Source organism: Dipodomys spectabilis, unplaced genomic scaffold (assembly GCF_019054845.1).
Source record: "Dipodomys spectabilis isolate Male_0828 unplaced genomic scaffold, ASM1905484v1 ptg000764l, whole genome shotgun sequence".
Classification (NCBI taxonomy): domain Eukaryota; kingdom Metazoa; phylum Chordata; class Mammalia; order Rodentia; family Heteromyidae; genus Dipodomys; species Dipodomys spectabilis.
In genome coordinates this window covers 75304-96438 of record NW_024871441.1, presented here as the reverse complement: position 1 = coordinate 96438, position 21135 = coordinate 75304, and the positions used below count along the sequence as shown (strand labels likewise).

Sequence of the window (21135 nt, the reverse complement as noted above, 5' to 3'; positions counted from 1 at the left end):
AAAACCAGAAGTGGCGCTGTGGCTCAAGTGGTAGAACACCAGCCTTGAGCAGAAAAGAGCTCAGGGACAGCGCCCAGGCCCAGAGTTCAAGCCCCACAACCGACCAAAATTAAAAACAAACCAGAATCACCAGAAGAGACTGCCTGTGTGGATTGCTCATCGTATGTCAGAGACACACTTCCTCCTGATCTGGGCTCTCAGTACCCACAATGCTTTGCAGAGGGTGCCATGCTGATTGATCACGTGGCCGACGCCCACCTGAGCCAGGTGTCCTCATCTGGCACCCAGCATGCTTTGCAGCGGGCAGCATCACTGCCTCCCTTTTCCCCGAGTGCTATGGAAGGGGCTGCACAGCTAGAAAGCAGACAGGGACGACGCCCTTGAGGAAGGAGGGAAGGAGAGAGGCAGGGGGGAAGAAGGGAAAGAGAGATAAGGAGGGAAAGAAGGAAATAGGAAGGGAGGGAGGGAAAGAAGAAGGAAGGAGGGGAGGGAGAAAGGAAGGGGAGGGAAGGAAGGAAGGAAGGAAGGAAGGAAGGAAGGAAGGAAGGAAGGAAGGAAGGAAGGAAGGAAGGAAGGAAGGAAGGAAAGAAGGAAGGAAGGAAGGGAGGGAGGGAGGGAGGGAGGGAGGGAAGGGAGGGAGGGAAGGAGGAAGGGAGGGAGGAAGGAAAGAAGGAAGAGAGGGAGAGAGGGAGGGAGGGAGGAAGGAAGAAGAAGGAAGGAAGGAAGGAAGGGAAGGAGGGAGGGAGGGAGGAGGAAGGAAAGAAGGAAGGGAGGAAGGAAGGAAGGGAAGGAAGGGAGGGAGGGAGGAAGGAAAGAAGGAAGGGAGGAAGGAAGGAAGGAAGGGAGGAAGGGAGGGAGGGAGGGAGGGAAGAAGGGAGGGAGGGAGGGAGGGAAGAAGGGAGGGAGGGAGAAGGAAGGGAGGAATGGAGGGAAGGAGGAAGGGAGGGAGGAAGGAAGGAAGGGAGGAAGGAAGGAAGGGGGAGGAAGGGGAAGGAAGGAAGAAGGAGGAATGGAGGGAAGGAGGAAGGGAGGGAGGAAGGAAGGAAGAAAGGGAGGAAGGAAGGAAGGAAGGAAGGAAGGGAGGAATGGAGGGAAGGAGGAAGGGAAAGAAAGAAGGAGGGGAGGGAGGGAGGAAGGAAGGGAGGAAGGAAGGAAGAGAGGGAGGGAGGAAGGAAGGGAGGAATGGAGGGAAGGAGGAAGGGAGGGAAGGAGGAAGGAAGGAAGGGAGGGAGGAAGGAAGGAAGGAAGGGGGAGGAAGGGGAAGGAAGGTAGGAAGGAAAGAAGGAAGGAATGAAGAAATGGAAGAATGGAGGGAGGAAGGAAGAGAGGGAGAGAAGAAAGAGGGAGGGAGGGAGGAAAGAAAGAAGGGAGGGAGGGAGAGAGGAAGGGAGGAAGGAAAGAAAGAAGGGAGGGAGGGAGAGAGGAAGGAAGGAAGGAAAGAGGGAAAGAAGGGAGGGAGGGAGAGGAAGGAAGGAGGGAAGGAAGGAGGGAGGAAGGGAAGAAAGGAGGGGGAAAGGAAGGAAAGAAGGAGGGGAGCAAGAGAGGAAGAAGGGAGAGGAAGAAGAGGAAGGAAGGAGGGAGGAAGGGAGGAAAGGAGGGAGAAAGGAAGAAAAGAAGGAAGGGAGGGAAGGAGGAAGGGAAGGAGATTGGGAGGGAGGGAAGAAGAGAGGAAGGGAAAGAGGGAAGGAGGGAGGGAGGGGGGGGAGATGGATGTACCAATGCTACAAAGAAGAGGCCTGTATTTTGGCGGGCAGGCTGGGCGGCGCTTACCTGTGGGCAGACAGCGCTCGGGCTGCTTTCTGGGGGGGGTGTCACCGTCCAGGGACCCCGGGCCATGGTGCAGGTCCACAGTGCTGCACTCCGAGAGCATGCTGCCCGCGTCCGACTTCTGCACACGACAACCCAGGGAACTGTCACTCCCCAATCTGTCTAACCACACTGGCTCCTTGTCACCTAAGTGGCCAAGGATGGGACCAGCCAGACACAAGAGGTAACAAGCAATGGCCTGTTCCCCGGGGGGTCCTGTGCCACGCCATCTGGTCAACCCGATTCCCTCTCCATACAGCATGGCGTGGGAAGACACAGGGTCTGGCCCGCGCTGGGGGCTCAGGGGCCAGCGAGGCTGTTCGTGCATTGTGTGGACGCTAAGCTTGCCCGGCTACTTCAGCTCCTGGACAGCAGGGCTTGCCCACCGCATCACCCTGGTGTTGGATCATATCTAGAGATAAGGTTTAAAGGATCCCGAGGAAGCAGCCACTCATGGTACTGAGTCATTACCCAGCCATGCTGCTGACATTCTACACTTTCCCAAAACATAAAACTACTACATAGATAACGGTCCCGCCCCAAACGTCAGACAGTACGTCATACACGCTCAACTACATATCCTACATTATGTATGCCAAACTACGTGCTAGATATGTGTTAGACTATATGTTCTATCTGTTAAACTATATATTCTATAACATGTGTTAGACTATATATTGTATATATTATACGTTCGACTATATATTATATGTGTTAGACTACATATTGTATATTAGGTTAGACTATAGGATGTATATATCGTATATATTATATGTGTTAGACCATATATTGTATGTATTTTATATTAGACTATATGTTGTATACGATATAGCTTACACTATATATTATATAGTTATATATTATATATAGTTATATAACATATATGTTAGACTAGACAGTGTATATATTATGTTAGACTATATATTGTATATATTATATATGTATGTGTTATATATTATATATTGTAAATTGTATGTATTTTATGTTAGACTATATGTTGTATATGACATCTTAGACTATATAATATATATGTAGGCTATATATTATATAACATATATGTTCACAATATATTATATGCAATACATGTTAGAATAGGTATTATAGATGTATGTTATTTATGTTAGAGTATATTACATATATGGATATATTATGCCTTTTAGACTATATTACTTATATTACATATATATAGAGAGAGACTATTATATGTATTCAAAAATTGCATATTAGCCAGACGCTGGTGGCTCACACCTGTCATCCTAGCTACTCAGGAGGCTGAGATCTGAGGATCAAGGTTCAAAGCCAGCCCGGGCAGGAGAGACCGTGAGACTCCTATCTCCAATAAACCACCAGAAAACCAGAAGTGGCGCTGTAGCTCAAGTGGTAGAGCGCTCACCTTGAGCTGAAGAGCTGAGGGACAGTGCTCAGACCCAGAGTTCAAGCACCACGACCAACAAAAAAAAATTGTATATTACATATTATATATTAGACTATGTATTGCAAGCACTTTACCACTTGAGCTACAGCGCCACTTCTGGTTTTCTGGTGGTTTACTGGAGATAGGAGTCTCACGGTCTTTCCTGCCCAGGCTGGCTTTGAACTGCGATCCTCAGATCTCAGCTTCCTGAGTAGCTAGGATGACAGACATGAGCCACCAGCGTCTGGCTAATATACAATTTTTGAATACATATAATAGTCTAATTTATAATATGTAATATAAGTAATATAGTCTAAAACATATTATGTAGACTGCATATTATATGTGTATTTTACCTGTTAGACTATATATTACAAATATTTATGTATATATGTTAGACTATACATTATTTATTTTATATATTATATATTGTTAGACTGTATATATTAGCTTAGACTATTACATATGTTAGACTACATATTACATATCATATATCATATGGTATATGTTAGATCATGTATCATATACTACATGTTAGGCTATATATATGTTAGACTATATCTTGTATATATTATATGTTACACTATATATTATATATGCTAGACTATGTATTATATAACTTATATGTTAGACTATATGTCATAAATTATGTATGTTAAGCTTTATAGTCAATACGTTGTTAGACTATATATATGTCAGACTATATGTTGTATGCTACTTATATTACACTATATAATTATATATATTACATGTTATATACATTATTCTATATGTATGTTAGACTATATTTATATTACATATATGCTAAACTAAGTATTGTATATATTTATATTTATTTCTCTTTATAGAAACAATTTGTGGCTCTACTGGGGCTTGAATTCAGGGCCTCATGGTCTCACTTGATTTTTTTTCACTCAAGGTTGGTTCTCTATCACTTGAGTCACACCTCTACCTCTGGTTTTGGCTGCTTATTAGAAGATCACAAGTCTCACGGCCTTTCCTGCCCAGGCTGGCCTCAAACCACAATCCTCCAACCTCAGGAGCTAGGATGACAGGTGTGAGCCACCAGGGCCCAGCTCTGTGTCTTTGCCTACGACACCACTCTAGTGGTTTTTCCATACATTAATCCTGGCAATATTCTATAACGGCTATTCTAGATAAGGCGGGGGGTGGGGGGCCGTGGAAACACATGTTCCTTCTGACGATCCATGAGGAAAATTACCTTCCGTGGATTCTGTATGGCCAAAGTAGTGTCTTCTTCGGGAAACACTTCAATTTCCACCGCCAGTTCTCCTGGGCTGGTGGATATTTTGGTCTCCTGAGAAGGACCACAGACCTGATAACAGAGGAGAGTTGGGAGTGGGGTTGATATTCTCGCTGGAAACCTCGCTTGCTGTGAAACCAACACACTTGGTTTTCTGTTTGCCATGAGAATAATCTGTGACGTTATTTATTTATCTTTGTTAGTGGTGGGGCTTGAACTCTGGGCCTGGGCGCTGTCCCTGAGCTCTTCAGCTCAAGGGTAGCACTCTATCTCTTGAGCCAGGGCACCACTTCCAGTTTTCTGAGTGGCTTATTGGAGATCAGAGTCTCACAGACGTTCCTGGCTTTGAACCGCGATCCTCTAAATCTCAGCCTCCTGAGTAGCCGGCTCAGTAAGTGTGAGCTGCCAGCGTCCATCTGGCCACCAGATTTAAAAACCCTTAAAGCCCTGGCCTGGTGGTAAGACTCAGGCAGGTGGTGACTTGAGTTCGCCATGTCTGGTGAACCCTCAGTCACTGTTAGACCCTTCTCACCTGTCTTTCAGCCCTGGGTGGAGTGGTGGGCAAGGCATTATCCTCATCCAAATCTTCCACATCCGATTCTTCCTCTGCCAGTGGGGCCAGTGGGATCCGATCGTGCCCCGGGCCAGAAGTCTTCCGGGCTGGTTTGAGCCCATCCAGCTCCTCCCAGGACTTGAATCCTCCCGTTTTCATCTCAGTGACCAAAGGATTCATGTCTTTGTTCTCGGCAGCATAGTTTTCCATCGTCCCTTCTTGCCTCCTGCGTGCCTGGCAGCAGATACGCTGGAGAGTTCGGAGCAGAAAGGCAAAGGCCTTCTGGAAGCGCACCATGGCCAGCTGGACCTTGGTTTGCCTGCCCTCGCCGCCCGGGTTTCCGTCTCTCTCCTCGTTGCTGAAGGAGTTGAGCAGCAAGGCGATGAAGAGGTTGAGCACCTGCAAGTAGAGTCGGAGAGAAAGGGAGCAGGGGGAAGGGGGGGGAAACTGAGGTACCAATGATGGGCGAGGACAAAATTTCCCCTCTCCCACCCTCCCGTCCCAGGAGTCAAACTCCAACCAGGAAAGCCAGGCGGTAGCGCCTGTCATCCCGGCTACCCAGGAGGCTGAGGATCTGGAGGATCGTGGTTAGAGGCCAGCCCCGGGGGCAGGGAAAGTCTGTGAGACTCTTTCATCTCCAATGAGCCACCAGGAAACCAGAAGTGGGGCCATGTAAGGCTCAATATGGGAGAGCGCCAGCCTTGAGTGAAAGAAGCTCAGGGACAGAGCCCAGGCCATGAGTTCAAGTCCTGGGACACACACACACACACACACACACACACACACACACACGATAAATCCGCCAGACTGTGACAGCTCACCACAAGCTTCCCGATCACCATGATGGACAGGAAGACAATGATGCACAGCGTCCACCGCGCGGTGTTCATGCATTCCCACATGTTCTCGATCCACTCCCCACACAGGATGCGGAACACCACCAGGAAGGAGTGGTAGAAGTCACCCATGTGCCAGCGCCGGGCGCACAGGCGCTCCTCCGCTCTGCACATCGTCACGTTCTTCTTGGCACAGAAAGTATTGCCGAAGAGCTGCATGCCCACCACGGCGAAGATAAACACCACGATGGCCAGCACCACCGTCAGGTTGCCCAGCGCGCCCACCGAGTGGCCGATGATCTTGATGAGTGTGTTCAGGGTGGGCCAGGACTTGGCCAGCTTGAAGACCCGCAGCTGGTTGGAAAAAAAATGAGCATAACCAAAAATGAATGAATGAATGAATGAATGAATGAATGAACAGGACAACCAAGAAAAAGAAAAAAGCCTGTGAACGGCCAATGGATCTTCCTAAAGGATAGCGTAGGCAAGCCTGTCATCCCAACAACTCAGGAGGCTGAGATCTGAGGATCCAGGTTCAAAGCCAGCCCCAAGCAGACAAAAAAAAAATCCATGAGATTTTTATGTCCAATTCATCAGCAAAAAGCTGGAAGTGGACTGTGTGGCTCAAGTGGTAGAGCACCAGCTCTGGGTAGAAAAGCCAAGCAAGAGGACAAAAGTCCTGAGTTCAGGTTCCAGTACTCATGTGACCAGGATTGGGGGGGGGAGAGAGGAAGGTCAGAGAGAGGGATGGAGGGAGGAAGGAGGAAGGAAGGAGAGAAGGAGGAGGGAGGGAGGGAGGAAGGGAGGGGGGAGAAAGGAGGAGGGAGGAAGAAGAGATGAAGTGGGGAGGGAGGAAGAGAGGGAGGGAAGGAGGGAGAGAAAGAGGAGGGAGGAAGAGGGAGAGATGGGGAGGAAGGAGAAAGGGAGGAAGTGGGGACAGAGGAAGGGAAGAGGAAGGGAGAGACGGCAGGAGGAAGGGAGAGAGGGAGGGGGAGAGAGGGAGGGAGCTCACCACTCTGAAGGAGCGAAAGAAAGACCAGTGCTGGTTGGAGAGGTTGATCATGACGTCGACAAAGCTCAGAAGAGCAACGATGAAATCGAAGATGTTCCAGCCATGGCGGAAGTAGTGGTAGGGATCGAGTGCTATGATCTTCAGGAACATCTCGGCGATGAAAATGCCAGTGAAAACCTGCCGCGGGGTGCAGGAGAAGGAGACGAGGAGTGGCAGAGCATCCTTGTTGAAGAATGGCTCAGGAAGCCGGGCGCCGCCACTGGCTCACACCTGTCATCCTAGCTACTCAGGAGACAGAGCTGAGGATCACGGTTCAAAGCCAGCCAGGGCAGGAAAGTCCATGAGACTCTGATCGCCAATGAACCATCCAAGCAAAAAGCCAGAAGTGCCGCTGTGGCTCAAGTGGTAAAGAGCTAGGCGTGAACACAAAAGCTCAGAGACAGTGCCCAGGCCCTGAGTTCAATTCCAGCACCAACACAAAAACAAATGAACCAACAAACAAACAATAAATAAATGGTTCCACGGACCAGCATGGCTGTGTGAAGAAGCCGGGCTCAAAAGGTCACAAGCTACGAGCCTCCTCTCCTAGATGATCCTAAACCCAAAGCAGAAATACATACAATTCACAGATGAATAGGCAGATGAATGACAGATAGATAGACACATGGATGGATGGATGGATGGATGATAGGTAGGTGATAGATAATAGATGCGTGCATAGATGATAGGCAGATGGATGATATAGATACATGATATATATATGATAATAGATACATAGATCATATAAAGATAGACCATAGATGAAGGAGGGAAGGAAGAAAAGAAAGGGAGGGATGGAGGGAGAGAAAAAGGAAGAAGGAAGAGAGGAAGGGAGGGAGAGAGGGAAGGAGGAAAGGAGGGAGGGAAAGATATTTATAATAGTAAGACTGTTTAGAGGGAAAGAGGGAGACTATTGAGAGTAAATACCGAAATACATTGCATCTATGCATGAAGACGGGAAGGGGAAAGCTAACAGTCACTAAAAGCCGTTGGCACCTGGGGGCACGAGAAAGAGAAAGAGTGGGGAGATTGATGGTGGGTCCCCTTTGAACCAGGAGCACACACTTTTGAATCCCTCTTTGTTTTGCATTATGATGATGATCTTGGTGTAGCCACAGAGTGGCTTCAATTCAATATATCAGTTCATGAGTACGATGCATGTTTTTGGTCATTCATGGGGCTTGAACTCAGGGCCTGGGCTCTGTCCCTGAGCACTCTCCCACTTGGAGCCATATATATGGCACCACTTCCGGTTTTCTGGTGGTTCCTTGGAGATGAGAGTCTCACGGACTTTCCGGCCCCGGGATGAGCCTCCAAATGCTGTCATCCAAATCTCAGCCTCCTGAGTAGGTAGGATGACAGCCATGAAGTACCATCATCACCCAATCTGGATTTGAGTAAGGTTTTTGTTTGTTTGTTTAGAGAAGTTACCTCCCTGTTCCAATTCTTTTTTTTTTCGGGGGGGGGGGGAGAGTGTCTGGTCGTGGGCCTAAACTCTGGGCCTGGGTGCTGTCCCTCAGCTCTTCAGCTAGCGCTCTACCACTTGAGCCACAGCGCCACTTCCAGCTTTTTTCCTTTTTGCTTATGTGGTGCTGGGGAATCGAACCCAGGGCCTCAGGTATGCAAGGCAAGCGCTCTACCACCGAGCCACCTTCCCAGCCCCCCTGTTCCAATTCTTACGGGAACCCAAGACCCCATTTTGTTCATATAACTTAACACAATTTCCAAGATGCTTGATTGGTTTGCTGAGAGGAAGCAATTACCCAGTTGCCCGTTCTCAGGATGGTGTGCAGCTCCTCCGGCATCTGGTGGTACTCCATGGCTAGGAAGACGGTGTTGGTGATGATGCAGATGGTGATGGCCAGTTCGGTGAAGGGGTCCATCATGACCAGTCGCAGCCCCTTCTTGATGCACACCCAGTGTGGGCTGCAGTTCCACACCAGGTATCTGGACGCCATGTTTTCCCCACAGGGGAGACAAGGCTCCTGGGATTTTTCTTTTTCTAGGGAAGAATGAAAAGAATTCAAATTCAACTTGCCCAGCAGTGAGGCTGACTGAGCTTTTTGTTGTCAGGGGTAAGGTTTGAACTCAGTCCCTGAGCTCTTTCACTCAAGGCTGGCGCTCTACCATATATATGCTGCCACTTCCGGTTTCCCATATAGATATATATGGCACCACTTCCGGTTTTCTGGTGGTTCCTTGGAGATGAGGGTCTCACAGACTTTCCTTCCCTGGACTGACTTGGAACCACAATTCTCCAGATCTCAGCCTCCTGATAAGCTGGGATGACAGGCGTGAGCCATGGGTGCCCAACTCCTGAATGACTTTTGCTTGGCTTTCGTCCCTCCTTCTTGGTCTTTTGAGATAGATAATCTAATGAAGGCACTGTGGCTCATTCCTGTCATCCTGGTTTGAAACCAACCCAGGCCAAAAAGGCCGTGATACTCTTATCTCCAATGAACTAGCCCAAAGCCAGAAGTGGACTTGTGGCTTAAGTGGTAGACCGTCAGCCTTCAGTGAAAATAATAATAGTAATAATAATAATAACAACAACTAAGGGACAGAATTTAGGTCCTGAGTTCAAGCCTCCACAGCAGCACAATAATCATGATCCTAAGGCTAAGAGCTAGAGCCCAGGTGGCTCATGCTTGTAATTCTAGCTATTTAGGAGGCTGAGATCCGAGGATCATGGTTCGAAGCCAGACACGGCAGAAAAAGACTGTGAGACTCTTTTCTCTGGTGAACTAGCAAAAATCCAGAAGTGGTGCTGTGGCTCGAGTGGTAGGGTGCCCTGAGTTCAAGTCCCACGACTGACCAAAAAGTCTCATCCTACATCTAGCTAGTTGCACAATTCAAGACTGACTCAGAATAGTATTGAGCTCAAGAAAGAGGGTTTTGGGGGGTGTTTTTTTTCTTTTTATGCCAGTCCTGGGGCTTGAACTTGGGGCCTGAGCGCTGTCCCTGAGCTTCTTTGGCTCAAGGCTGGTGCTCTACTACTTGATCCACAGCGCCACTTCCAGCTTTTTCTGTGTATGTGGTGCCGAGGAATCGAACCCGGGGCTTCATGCATGTGAGGCAAGCACTCTACCACTAAGCCACCTTCCCAGCCCAGGGGAGCCATTTTCTCCAAGCCACTTTGCTTCCATGACCTCAAGAGGGAGAAGACGTCATTCTCTGTAGGATGATACAGGGGGTTGCTTCCCCACCACCACCACTGGGTGCAGTGAAGTGGGTACACTCCTGGAGGACCGAGGAGGGAAGAATGCAGAAGGGCCTGGAGTCAAGTTCCCTCCTGGGACTCGCCAATGGGCCTCACCTTGCATGGTGATGGTGAGAATGCTCACGGCGCTCAGCGCCCTCTGTCTCTGCAGAGGGTCGGCATGCTCATCAAACAGATCCACGGGCACAGTCTGGGACAGACGTTTGGTTTGCTGGAGAAGGCGTGGCTGCAAGAAAGGCCATCATGAGCCTTTATGCATCTATTCATTTATGTCTTTATTTTTGCCAGTCCTGGGACTCAACCTCAGGGCCTGGGCACTGTCCCTGAGCCTCTTTGTGCTCAAGGCTGGTGCTCTACCACTTTGAGCTACATGTGTGTGTGTGTGTGTGTGTGTGTGTGTGTGTGTGTGTGTGTGTGTGTCTGTGTGTGTGTGTATGGCGCCACTTCAGGTTTCCTGGTGGTTCCTTGGAGATTAAGAGTCTCATGGGCTTTCCTGCCCCAGGCTGGCTTTGAACCGCCATCCTCCAGATCTCAGCCTCCTGAGTCGCTAGGATGACAGGCGTGAGCCATGGACACTCTGGTGGAACTGTGTACTTTCTAGCTCCTAGCAAATTGCAACCAGTGCTCAAATAGGTTCATAAACACATGGGAGTTGGAGACAAGTGATTTTTAGGGAGTGTGTGCAAATGGGGAAATGGGGAAATGGATGGATGAATCCCCAGCAACCCATCCTCAGGACATCGACCCCCCCCCCCACAACCCGCCCTCCACACCCCAGATGCCTCGAATTCCTTACATTTCTGGTAGATTCTTCATCGGAATCTGACCCTGGAGAGGGGTCTTTCCTGGATTTCCTTAACAAGAACGATTGCCTTTGCTTCTTGCCGAAGAACTTCCTTTTCGTGGGGGAAAAGGATGAGGCTTGTAGGGAGTTCAGCGACGTCCGGTCCATGCCCATGGCGACCAGCGCCTTAGGAAAATGAACAATACAAGTGAAGGAAGTTGAGGGCCCAGGGCTCACGTCTGTCATCCTAGCGACTCAGGAGGTTGAGATCTGAGGATCGCGGTTCAAAGCCAGCCCGGGTAGGAAGGTCCATGAGACTCTGATCTCCAAGGAACCACCAGAAAACCAGAAGTGATGCTGTGGTTCAAGTGGTAGAGCACCAGCCTTGAACTGAAGTGCTGAGGGACAGAGCCCAGAGGACAGGGGAGGGGAGGAGGGAGAGGACAGGAGAGGAGGGGGCAGGCCGTACCTCCTTCTCCTCCCGCAGCAGCTGCTGGGCCTCCTGGAACATCCTCTCCTTGGCCTGGGTCTCGGCGGCCACGTTGTGGTTCTGCTCCTCATACGCCATGGTGACCACAGCCAGGGTGAGGTTGAGCAGGTAGAAGGAGCCCAGCAGGATGACCATCACGAAGAAGAACACGTAATACAGCCCGGACGTGCGCAGCGTCTGCCAGGGACGGGAGCCACATTTGCATCTCATTTGCATCTCATTTGCATGCTATCTGGAGGATGGCAGTTCAAAATTAAGGAAAGTCTGAGAGACTCTGATCTCCATATATACATACATAGAGAGAGAGAGCGCACCATATAGAATATAGAGAGAGAGCCATATATATGGTTCCATGTCCAGTTTTCTGGTGGTTCATTGGTGATCAGAGTCTCACAGACTTTCCTGCCCAGGCTGGCTTTGAACCATGATCCTCCGGATCTCAGCTTCCTGAGTAGCTAGGATGACCGGTGTGAGGCATCAGTGCCTGGCAAATGTTAGAGTTGTTTTGTTTGTTTGTTTTGTCAAATAATAGATCCGGAGGGAGATCATGGCGGAAAGAGAGGAGCAGGGCGTATGGATGGCTAACCTGTCGGTACAGTTTCTCCCAAGAATCCTGGGTCATGAGCCGGAACATGGCAAGAAAAGACCAGCCAAAGTTGTCAAAGTTCGTGAAGCCATGGTCAGGATTCACTCGAGTTTTGTTGCATTTAGAGTTATTGGGACAAGATCTAGATTGGGGAAACAGAGGGACAGAGAAGGAATCATTGTCATCCCAACCCAACCCTCTCTCCATCCATAACAAAGTACTTTTTTTTCTTTATCTTTAGTGTCAGTCGTGGGGCTTGAACTCTGGGCCTGGGTACTGTCCCTGAGCTTCTTCAGTTCAAAGCTGGCGCTCTTACCACTTGAGCCATAACACCATTTCTGGTTTTTTGGCAATTCAATGGAGATCAGAATCTCACGGACTCCCCTGCCCGGGCTGGCTTTGAACAGAGATCCTCAGATCCCAGTCTCCTGAGTAGCTAGGATGAGAGGCATGAGCCACTGTCATCCTAAACATGATCATTTCCCAATTGTTCTCCAGTGAATTGATTAATACTGTCATATTAGCAGCTTTTCGTGGAAATAGGAAGAGTACTCCTAGCTACTCAGGAGGCTCAGATCAAGAGGATCACAGTTGAAGGCCAGCCCCAGGCAGGAAAGTCCATGAGACTCTATCTCCAATGAACCACCAGAAAACCGGAAGTGGTGCCATATATATAGCTTAAAGTGATAGAGTGCTAGCCTTGAGCAAAAGAGCTCAAGGTCAGCACCCAGGCCCTGAGTTCAAGTCCCACAACTGACAAAAATCAAGCAAACAACAAAACCAGCACTGATTAAGGAGTGTCACCATTGTTTCCTTCCGTACGTGTGGAACTTGCATGCACACAATTCTACAAGATCTGGAAGCTTTCTGCTTGGTAGTAAAATGGAGCATTTCAACCTCTTACCTGCTACCAACCCACATGCCACACATTATGAATTCTTTGTCATTTTCTTTTTCAAAGCAAGTCTCTGAGAGAAGAAAAAAAGCAAATTCAGATTTAAAAAAAAAAAAAACATTGAAGTGAAAAAGAACAGAACTCATGACAGATTATCCCTATTCTTTTTGGTTTTGTTTTGTTTTTTTGGTCGGTCGTGGGACCTGAACTCTGGGCCTGGGCGCTGTCCCTCAGCTCTTCAGCTCAAGGCGAGCACTCTACCTCTTGAGCCACAGCGCCACTTCCGGTTTTCTGGTGGTTTATTGGAGATAAGAGTCTCACAGATTTTCCTGCCCGGGCTGGCTTTGAACCGCGATCCTCAGATTTCAGCCTCCTGAGTAGCTAGGATTACAGGCGTGAGCCCCCAGCGCCCGGCTATCCCTATTCTTTAATTATTGTGTTTTTGTCTACCACTCACCTATTAATCCCTTCCCCTAGCCATCTCCCACTCATCCATTCAGATAGCCTCTATCTGCTCACTGTCTTATCCATCCACCCATCAACCACCCATCCACCCATCCATCCATCCACCTACCCACCCACCCATCCATCCACCCATCCACCCACCCACCCATCTATCCACCCATCCACCCATCCACCCATCCATCCACTCACCCTCTTATCCATCCATCCACCCACCCATCCATCCACCCACCCATCCATCCACCCATCCATCCATCCACCTACCCACCCACCCATCCATCCACCCATCCACCCACCCACCCATCTATCCACCCATCCACCCATCCACCCATCCATCCACTCACCCTCTTATCCATCCATCCACCCACCCATCCACCCATCCACCCACCCATCCACCCACCCATCCATCCACTCACCCATCCATCCATCTACCCACCCATCCACCCAACTATCCATCCACCCACCCATCCATCCATCCACCCATCTATCCACCAACCCATCCATTCATCCACCCCTCCATCCACCCATCCATCCACTCACTCTCTTATCTATCCATCCTCCCATCTACCCATCCATCTATCCATCCACCCACCCATCCACCCATCCATTCTCCCATCCACCCAACTATCCATCTATACACCATTCACCTGCCCCATCTATCCATCCATTCATTTATCCATCCATCCACTCACCTAGCTATCTATCTATCCATCCACCCATCCATCCAACCAGCCACTCATTCACCCAGTTGCCTACTCATCAATCCATTCTACCCACCCATCCATCTACCCAACCATACATCTACCCACCCAGTCACTCACCCATCCACCCACCCATACATATATCCATTTTCCATCCACCCAACCATACATCTATCTATTTTCCACCCATCCACCTATCCATACATCCACCCACCCTCCATTTGTTTATCTATCCATTCATTCATCCACTCACCCACCCATCCATTCACCCAGCCACCTGCCCACCCATCCATCCATCTATCCATTCTACCCACTCATCTATCGGCCCAAACCATCCACCCATCCATTTATCCATTCACCCACTCACCTATCCATCTATCCATCCATCTACCCATCTTTCCACCCAACTATCCGCACATCCATCTATCCATTCATCCATCCACCCACCCACCTACCCATCCATCCACCCATCCACTCATCCATCCATTCACCCATCCATCCACCCATCCCCCCATCCATCTACCTATCCACCTACCCATCCATCCATACACCCACCCATGCACCACTTGCCCACTCATCCATTCATCTATTCATCCATCCATCCATTCATCCACCCACCCATTCACCCACCCACCTACCTACCCATCCATCTATCTAGCCAGCCAGTCACCTAAACATTAGCCAGCCAACCTGAGCAGACAAATGAGACTCATATCTCCAATTAAGCAGCAAAAAGCCAGAGGTGGAGTTGTGGCTCAAGTGGTAGAGAGCCAGCCCTAAGCAAAAAAAAAAAAAAAAAAGCTAGGGGGGTAGTATGGGGTAGTGCCGGGGTCCTGAGTTCAAGTCCCAGCACTAGCACACAACACAAAGAAGGAGAAGGAGGAGGAGGAGGAGGAGGAGGAGGAGGAGGAGGAGGAGGAGGAGGAGGAGGAGGAGGAGGAGCAGAAGAAGAAGAAGAAGAAGAAGAAGAAGAAGAAGAAGAAGAAGAAGAAGAAGAAGAAGAAGAAGAAGAAGAAGAAGAAGAAGAAGAAGAAGAAGAAGAAGAAGAAGAAGAAGGAGAAGAAGAAGAAGGAGAAGAAGAAGAAGAAGAAGAAGAAGGAAAGAAAGAAAGAAAGAGGAGGAGGAGGAGGAGACTGGCCATAATATTAAAATGGAATTCTATCTGAGCCATTCATTCAAAGGAGAGCATTAAACGTAGGTAATTCATTACCTAAGAAGTAGGTGATGGGAAGGAACCCGCACGGCCTCTACAGGCCAGAGGCGAGGCTTACCGTTGGTGGCCCAGTCGGTGGTGCCCGCACAGCTATCCTTGACACACTTCTGGTTCAGGTTTCCCATGAACAGCTGCTGGCCCACCAGAGCGAAGATGCTCAGACAGAACAAGGTGAGCACCATCACATCGACCAGCTTCTTCACCGAGCGCAGCAAGGCTCCCACAATGACCTTCAGGCCTGGGGAGAAGGACAAGGGGCTGGAGCGGCACCCAGTGTCTCCCATCGGAATCCGGCAAGAAGCCCGGCGGTGGGGGCACGCACCCTGTCCTCCTGGCCACTCAGGAGGCTGAGATCTAGAGGATCATGGTTCAAAGCCAGCCCAGGCAGGAAAGTCCAAGAGACTCTTTCTTCCAGTGGACCAGCAAAAAAAAGCCAGAGGGTGGAGGGAGTGGATCAAGCGGTAGAGCTCCAGCCTTGAGCATCAAAGCCAAGTAAGAGGGGGAGATTCTGAGTTCAAGCCCCAGGACTGGTGCGCACATGTGCATGCACACACACACACACACACACACACACACACACACACACAATCTTTTCTAAGAGATTTTAAAAACAAAAATCACTTACCTGACACTACGGAAATGGCCTTCAAGGCTCTGAACACGCGGAAGGTACGGATAGAGGACACGGGAGTCTGTGAGGCTGCGATCCTGTGAGGGAAACAGGAAAGCCCGTGAAAGGACTGCTTCTGGAAGGTTCTGCGCCATCTCTCTCCACAGAAGACCAAGGAAAGCAGAGGCCCAGCGTCCACGGCGCATGCCCACCACCCTGGAAATGGGCCGGGCTGTTGGGCTGCACCAGTGGGTGTAGAGAAATCCTTACAACAAGTGGGCTGTGCTGCGGCGGCTCACACCTGATCATCCCGGCTACTCAGGAGGCTGAGATCTGGAGGATCACAGTTCAAGGCCAGCCCCAGGCCAAGAAACCATCAGAAAACCGGACGTGGCGCCATCTATATGGCTCAAAGTGGTAGAGTGCCAGCCTTGAGCACAAAGAGGCTCAGGCCCTGAGTTCAAGCCCCAGGACTCACACACACACACACACACAGAGTGTTTTCCCATTGTCTTACGCCGTTCCGATGACAAAGGAATCCAACCAGTTCCAAGGGTCTCTGAGGAACGAGAACTCATCCAGGATAAAACCTCTGGCCAGTATCTTTATTATGGCTTCCAGAATGTAAATCCCGGTGAAAATGTATCTGTCCAAAAGAAGAGAAGACGGGGAGACGATGGCGGGAGAGGGAGGGACACGCAGCGGTCCCTCCACCTGATCTATTTCAATGAAGAATCGGACATCCAGGCCTCAGACAGAAAGCACACTTCAGGAAACGCAGAACCTTCCAGAGAGTTCTAGAATGTAGGGTTTTTGACAGACGGGCACCGCAGCCATAATTTTTTCTTTGTTCTCCCCCCCCCCACACACACACACACACTTTTGGGTCCAGAACTGAGGCTGGAACTCGAATTCTTGGCTTTGGCCGTCAGGGCTGGGCGCTCTACCACTTGAGCCACACCTCCACTTCCTGCTTCGGGCTGGTAACTTAGAGCTGAGAATCTTGTGGATTCGTTTTTTTGTCTCTCCCCCCCCCCCCCCCCCCCCCCCCCCGCCCAGGCTGGCTTTGAACTAACAAAGGCCTTCAGATCTCAGCCTAGTGACAAAGTAGGGTTACGGATATGAGATCGCAGGAACAAAATAATCCTGGGGGGAAAAGAAAGTTGAACCTGGGCACCGCCAGTGGCTCACGCCTGTCATCCCTAGCTCCTCAGGAGGCTGAGATCTGGAGGATCGCAGTTCAAAGCCAGCCCCCGGTCAAGGGGAAGTCCGTAAGACTCTGATCTCCAATGAACCAGCAAAAAGGCAGGAGTGGAGCTGTGGTTCAAGTGGTAGAGCACCCAGACTTGAGAGGAGGCGGAAAAAGCTTTAAGGACACTGTCCAGGCCCTACGATCAGAATAAGGAAGGAGAAATGAATACTTACTCAGCAATATTGGAGTTTTTGGAGCGAGCCATGAACACACAGTTGACGATCACCGTGCAGATGATGAACATGCTGAACAACGTGGCAGGGTGTCCATTAAGGCAGACACAAAGCAGGAGGAATTCCCCCTCCCTGGCCTTCCATTTCTACCCTATGTCTGTTCTCAAACGGGTGAAAGTTGGCTGGGAAAAAAAAAATCATAATAACTCCACACCCATCCCTTCCTCTAGAGAATGTATTTTTCTGGTGTCTGTACTGAGACTTGAACTCAGGACCCGGGGCCCTTGGGTTTGGGTATCTATCTGGTTCCAAGTGAAGGCCGGGCGAGGCATGGTGCCTCACGCCCCTCATCCCAGGTACTCCAGGAGGCTGAGATCCTGAGGATCGTGGTTCAAAGCCAGCCTGGGCAGGGAAGTCTCTTTTCTCCAATTAACTACCAAAGGGAAAGAGGCAGAGGTGGAACTGTGGCTCAAGTGGTAGAGCACTAGCCTTGAGTGTTTGCTTCCACGCCAACACGGACACGCCATGTGAGCAAGGATATGAGTGCACGGAGATCTGGATGGCAAGGCTCCGGATGGGGTGGAACGGGCCCAGGATAAACAAGGCCCGCTTGGCGCTGAAGCGGTAGATCGTCCTCTTCTTGTTCAGCACCATGAACGTCTGCGGGTGAGCCGAGCACAGAGCAGTATGCACCCACCCGGGTCCCCGGGCACCCGTGGCTGCCCCATGCCTCCTCGGGGAGGAGGCTGAGATCTGGAGGATCGAGGTTCCAAGCCAGCCCGACCCATGCCCAGAAAGACTCCAAGGAGACTGATCTCCAATGAACCAGCAAAAAAACAAAGAGCTGGACATGGCCGTGGCTCACATGGTAGAGCGCCCGCCAGCCGTGGATGAGAAAGAGCTCAGGGACAGTGCCTAGGGCCTGAGGGTCAACACACACACACACACACACACACACACACACACACACACACACACGAGCTTCCCGACCAGCTGTGTGTGGCCTGGAACTCACGGCCACGCGCCAGCTGGAGCTGTGACTTGGGTGGTATCGGGCCTGCCAGGCTCTGCATCCAGAGCTGCATGGAGATGGGCTTGGGCTTTGAACTCGGGGCTTTGGGGGTGGCTTTGTTGGGGGAGATGGGATGTTGTTTATTTTGGTTTTTGCTCAAGGCGGGCGCTCGACCATCTGAGCTACAGAGCCGGGTCTGGCTTTGGCTTTTCTTGGTGGTGGCTGGGAGATGTGGAGGCCTTGCTGGCCTGGCTGTCTGGGCCTCGTGCGGTGGTCCTCCGGCCTGGGCCTCCCCCGATCCCGGGGTCCCTCCCCTCCCCGGGGTCCCCCGCCCCGGCCCCCCACCTGGTGCGTGCGGTAGAAGGGGTCCAGGTCCTCCAGCGGCCTGGCCACCAGCTGGCTGGGGACGTCGCCGTAGAGCCTGGGCAGCCGCCGCGAGGCCTTGAGGTCGAGCTGCGGCCGGGCGGGCGCGGGGCGCTCGGGGCCGGCGTGCGCCCTGGACCCCCGCCGCGCCCGGGCCTGCGCCGCGCGCCGCCGCTCGATGGCCGCCAGCGACTCGGCCGTGAACGGGCGGAAGTTGCGCTCGTCCGGGAAGATGACCGGGCAGCCGCGCTCCGCCATGCCGGCCGGGCCTGCGGGGACGGGCGAGGCCGTGGGCGCGGGGCGGGCGCACCCCACCCGCATGCAAGCCCCACGCGCGAGTGCACACTGCACACACACGCGTGCGCACCCCACCCGCGTGCGCACACACTGCGCACCCCACCGCGTGCACACACACTGCACACCCCATCCGCGTGCGCACACACTGCGCACACCACCCGCATGCAAGCCCCACGCGCGAGTGCACACTGCACACACACGCGTGCGCACCCCACCCGCGTGCGCACACACTGCGCACCCCACCGCGTGCACACACTGCACACCCCATCCGCGTGCACACACACTGCACACCCCATCCGCGTGCACACACAATGCACACCCCGCCCGCGTGCGCACACACTGCGCACCCCCACCCGCGTGCACACACACTGCACACCCCACCCGCGTGCAAGCCCCACGCGCGAGTGCACACTGCACACACACGCGTGCGCACCCCACCCGCGTGCGCACACACTGCGCACCCCCACCGCGTGCACACACTGCACACCCCATCCGCGTGCACACACACTGCACACCCCATCCGCGTGCACACACAATGCACACCCCGCCCGCGTGCGCACACACTGCGCACCCCACCCGCATGCAAGCCCCACGCGCGAGTGCACACTGCACACACACACGTGCGCACCCCACCCGCGTGCGCAAACACTGCGCACCCCACCCGCGTGCACACACACTGCGCACCCCCACCCGCGTGCACACACAATGCACGCCCCATCCGTGTTCACACACTGCACACCCCACCCGGGTGCGCACACAATGCACGCCCCATCCGTGTTCACACACTGCACACCCCACCCGCGTGCACACACACTGCACACCCCACCCGCGTACACACACAATGCACACCTCACCCGCGTGCATACACAATGCACACCCCACCCGCGTGCACACACAATGCACACCCCACCCGCGTGCACACCCCACCCGTGTGCACACACTGCACACCCCACCCGCGTGCGCACACTGCACACCCCACCCGCGTGCACACACAATGCACGCCCCATCCGTGTTCACACACTGCACACCCCACCTGCGTGCACACACACTGCACATCCCACCCGCGTGCGCACCCACCCACATGCGCACCCCACCCGCGTGCGCACCCACCCACATGCGCACCCCACCCGTGTGCACACACAGCGCAGCCCACCCGCGTACACACCCCACCCGCGTGCACACCCCACCCGCGTACACACCCCACCCGCGTGCACACCCCACCCGCGTACACACCCCACCCGCGTGCGCACCCACCCACATGCGCACCCCACCCGCGTGCACACCCCACCCGTGTGCACACACTGCACACCCCACCTGCGAGCACACCCCACCCGCATACACACACTGCACACCCCACCCGCGTACACACACAATGCACGCCCCATCCGTGTTCACACACAATGCACGCCCCATCCGCGTGCACACCCCACCCGTGTGCACACACTGCACACCCCACCCGCGTGCACACCCCACCCGCGTGCGCACCCACCCACATGCGCACCCCACCCGCGTACACACTGCGCACCCCACCCGCGTGCACACACACTGCGCACCCCACCCGCGTGCACACCCACCCACATGCGCACCCCACCCGCGTGCGCACCCCACCCGCGTGCACACCCCACCCGCGTGCACACACACCCACATGCGCACCCTACCCGCGTGCACACACCACCCGTACACACACCCGCGTACACACCCCACCCGCTTGCATTCCCACCTGCATGCTGTGGCACTCCACCCGCTTGCACGCCCACCCACATGCACACCCCACCCACTTGCACGCCCACCCACATGCACACCCCACCCACTTGCACGCCCACCCACATGCACACCCCACCCACTTGCACGCCCACCCACATGTGCACCCCACCCGCTTGCACCCCCACCCACATGCACACCCCACCCACTTGCACGCCCACCCACATGCACACCCCCACCCACTTGCACGCCCACCCACATGCACACCCCACCCACTTGCACGCCCACCCACATGTGCACCCCACCCGCGTGCACACACCACCCGTACACACACCCGCGTACACACCCCACCCGCTTGCATTCCCACCTGCATGCTGTGGCACTCCACCCGCTTGCACGCCCACCCACATGCACACCCCACCCACTTGCACGCCCACCCACATGTGCACCCC

At 52.6% G+C, this 21135-nt stretch overlaps 1 protein-coding gene across 1 annotated transcript; it reads right to left on the bottom strand.

Annotated features, from left to right (window-relative positions):
* Positions 1–1770: 1770 nt before the first annotated feature.
* Positions 1771–18943, bottom strand: Scn11a (sodium voltage-gated channel alpha subunit 11; the record flags this gene model as incomplete). The annotated part of the gene is made up of 17 exons (XM_042672731.1): positions 18668–18943; positions 17852–17970; positions 17311–17391; positions 16403–16531; positions 15901–15983; positions 15334–15513; positions 12909–12972; positions 12005–12146; positions 11398–11595; positions 10941–11114; positions 10241–10370; positions 8688–8926; positions 6886–7062; positions 5859–6227; positions 5017–5436; positions 4443–4556; positions 1771–1888 (listed from the first exon to the last, which is right to left on the bottom strand). Coding segments are annotated over exons 1-17 (3013 nt in total), but the record flags the coding sequence as incomplete, so codon positions are not given.
* Positions 18944–21135: the final 2192 nt, after the last annotated feature.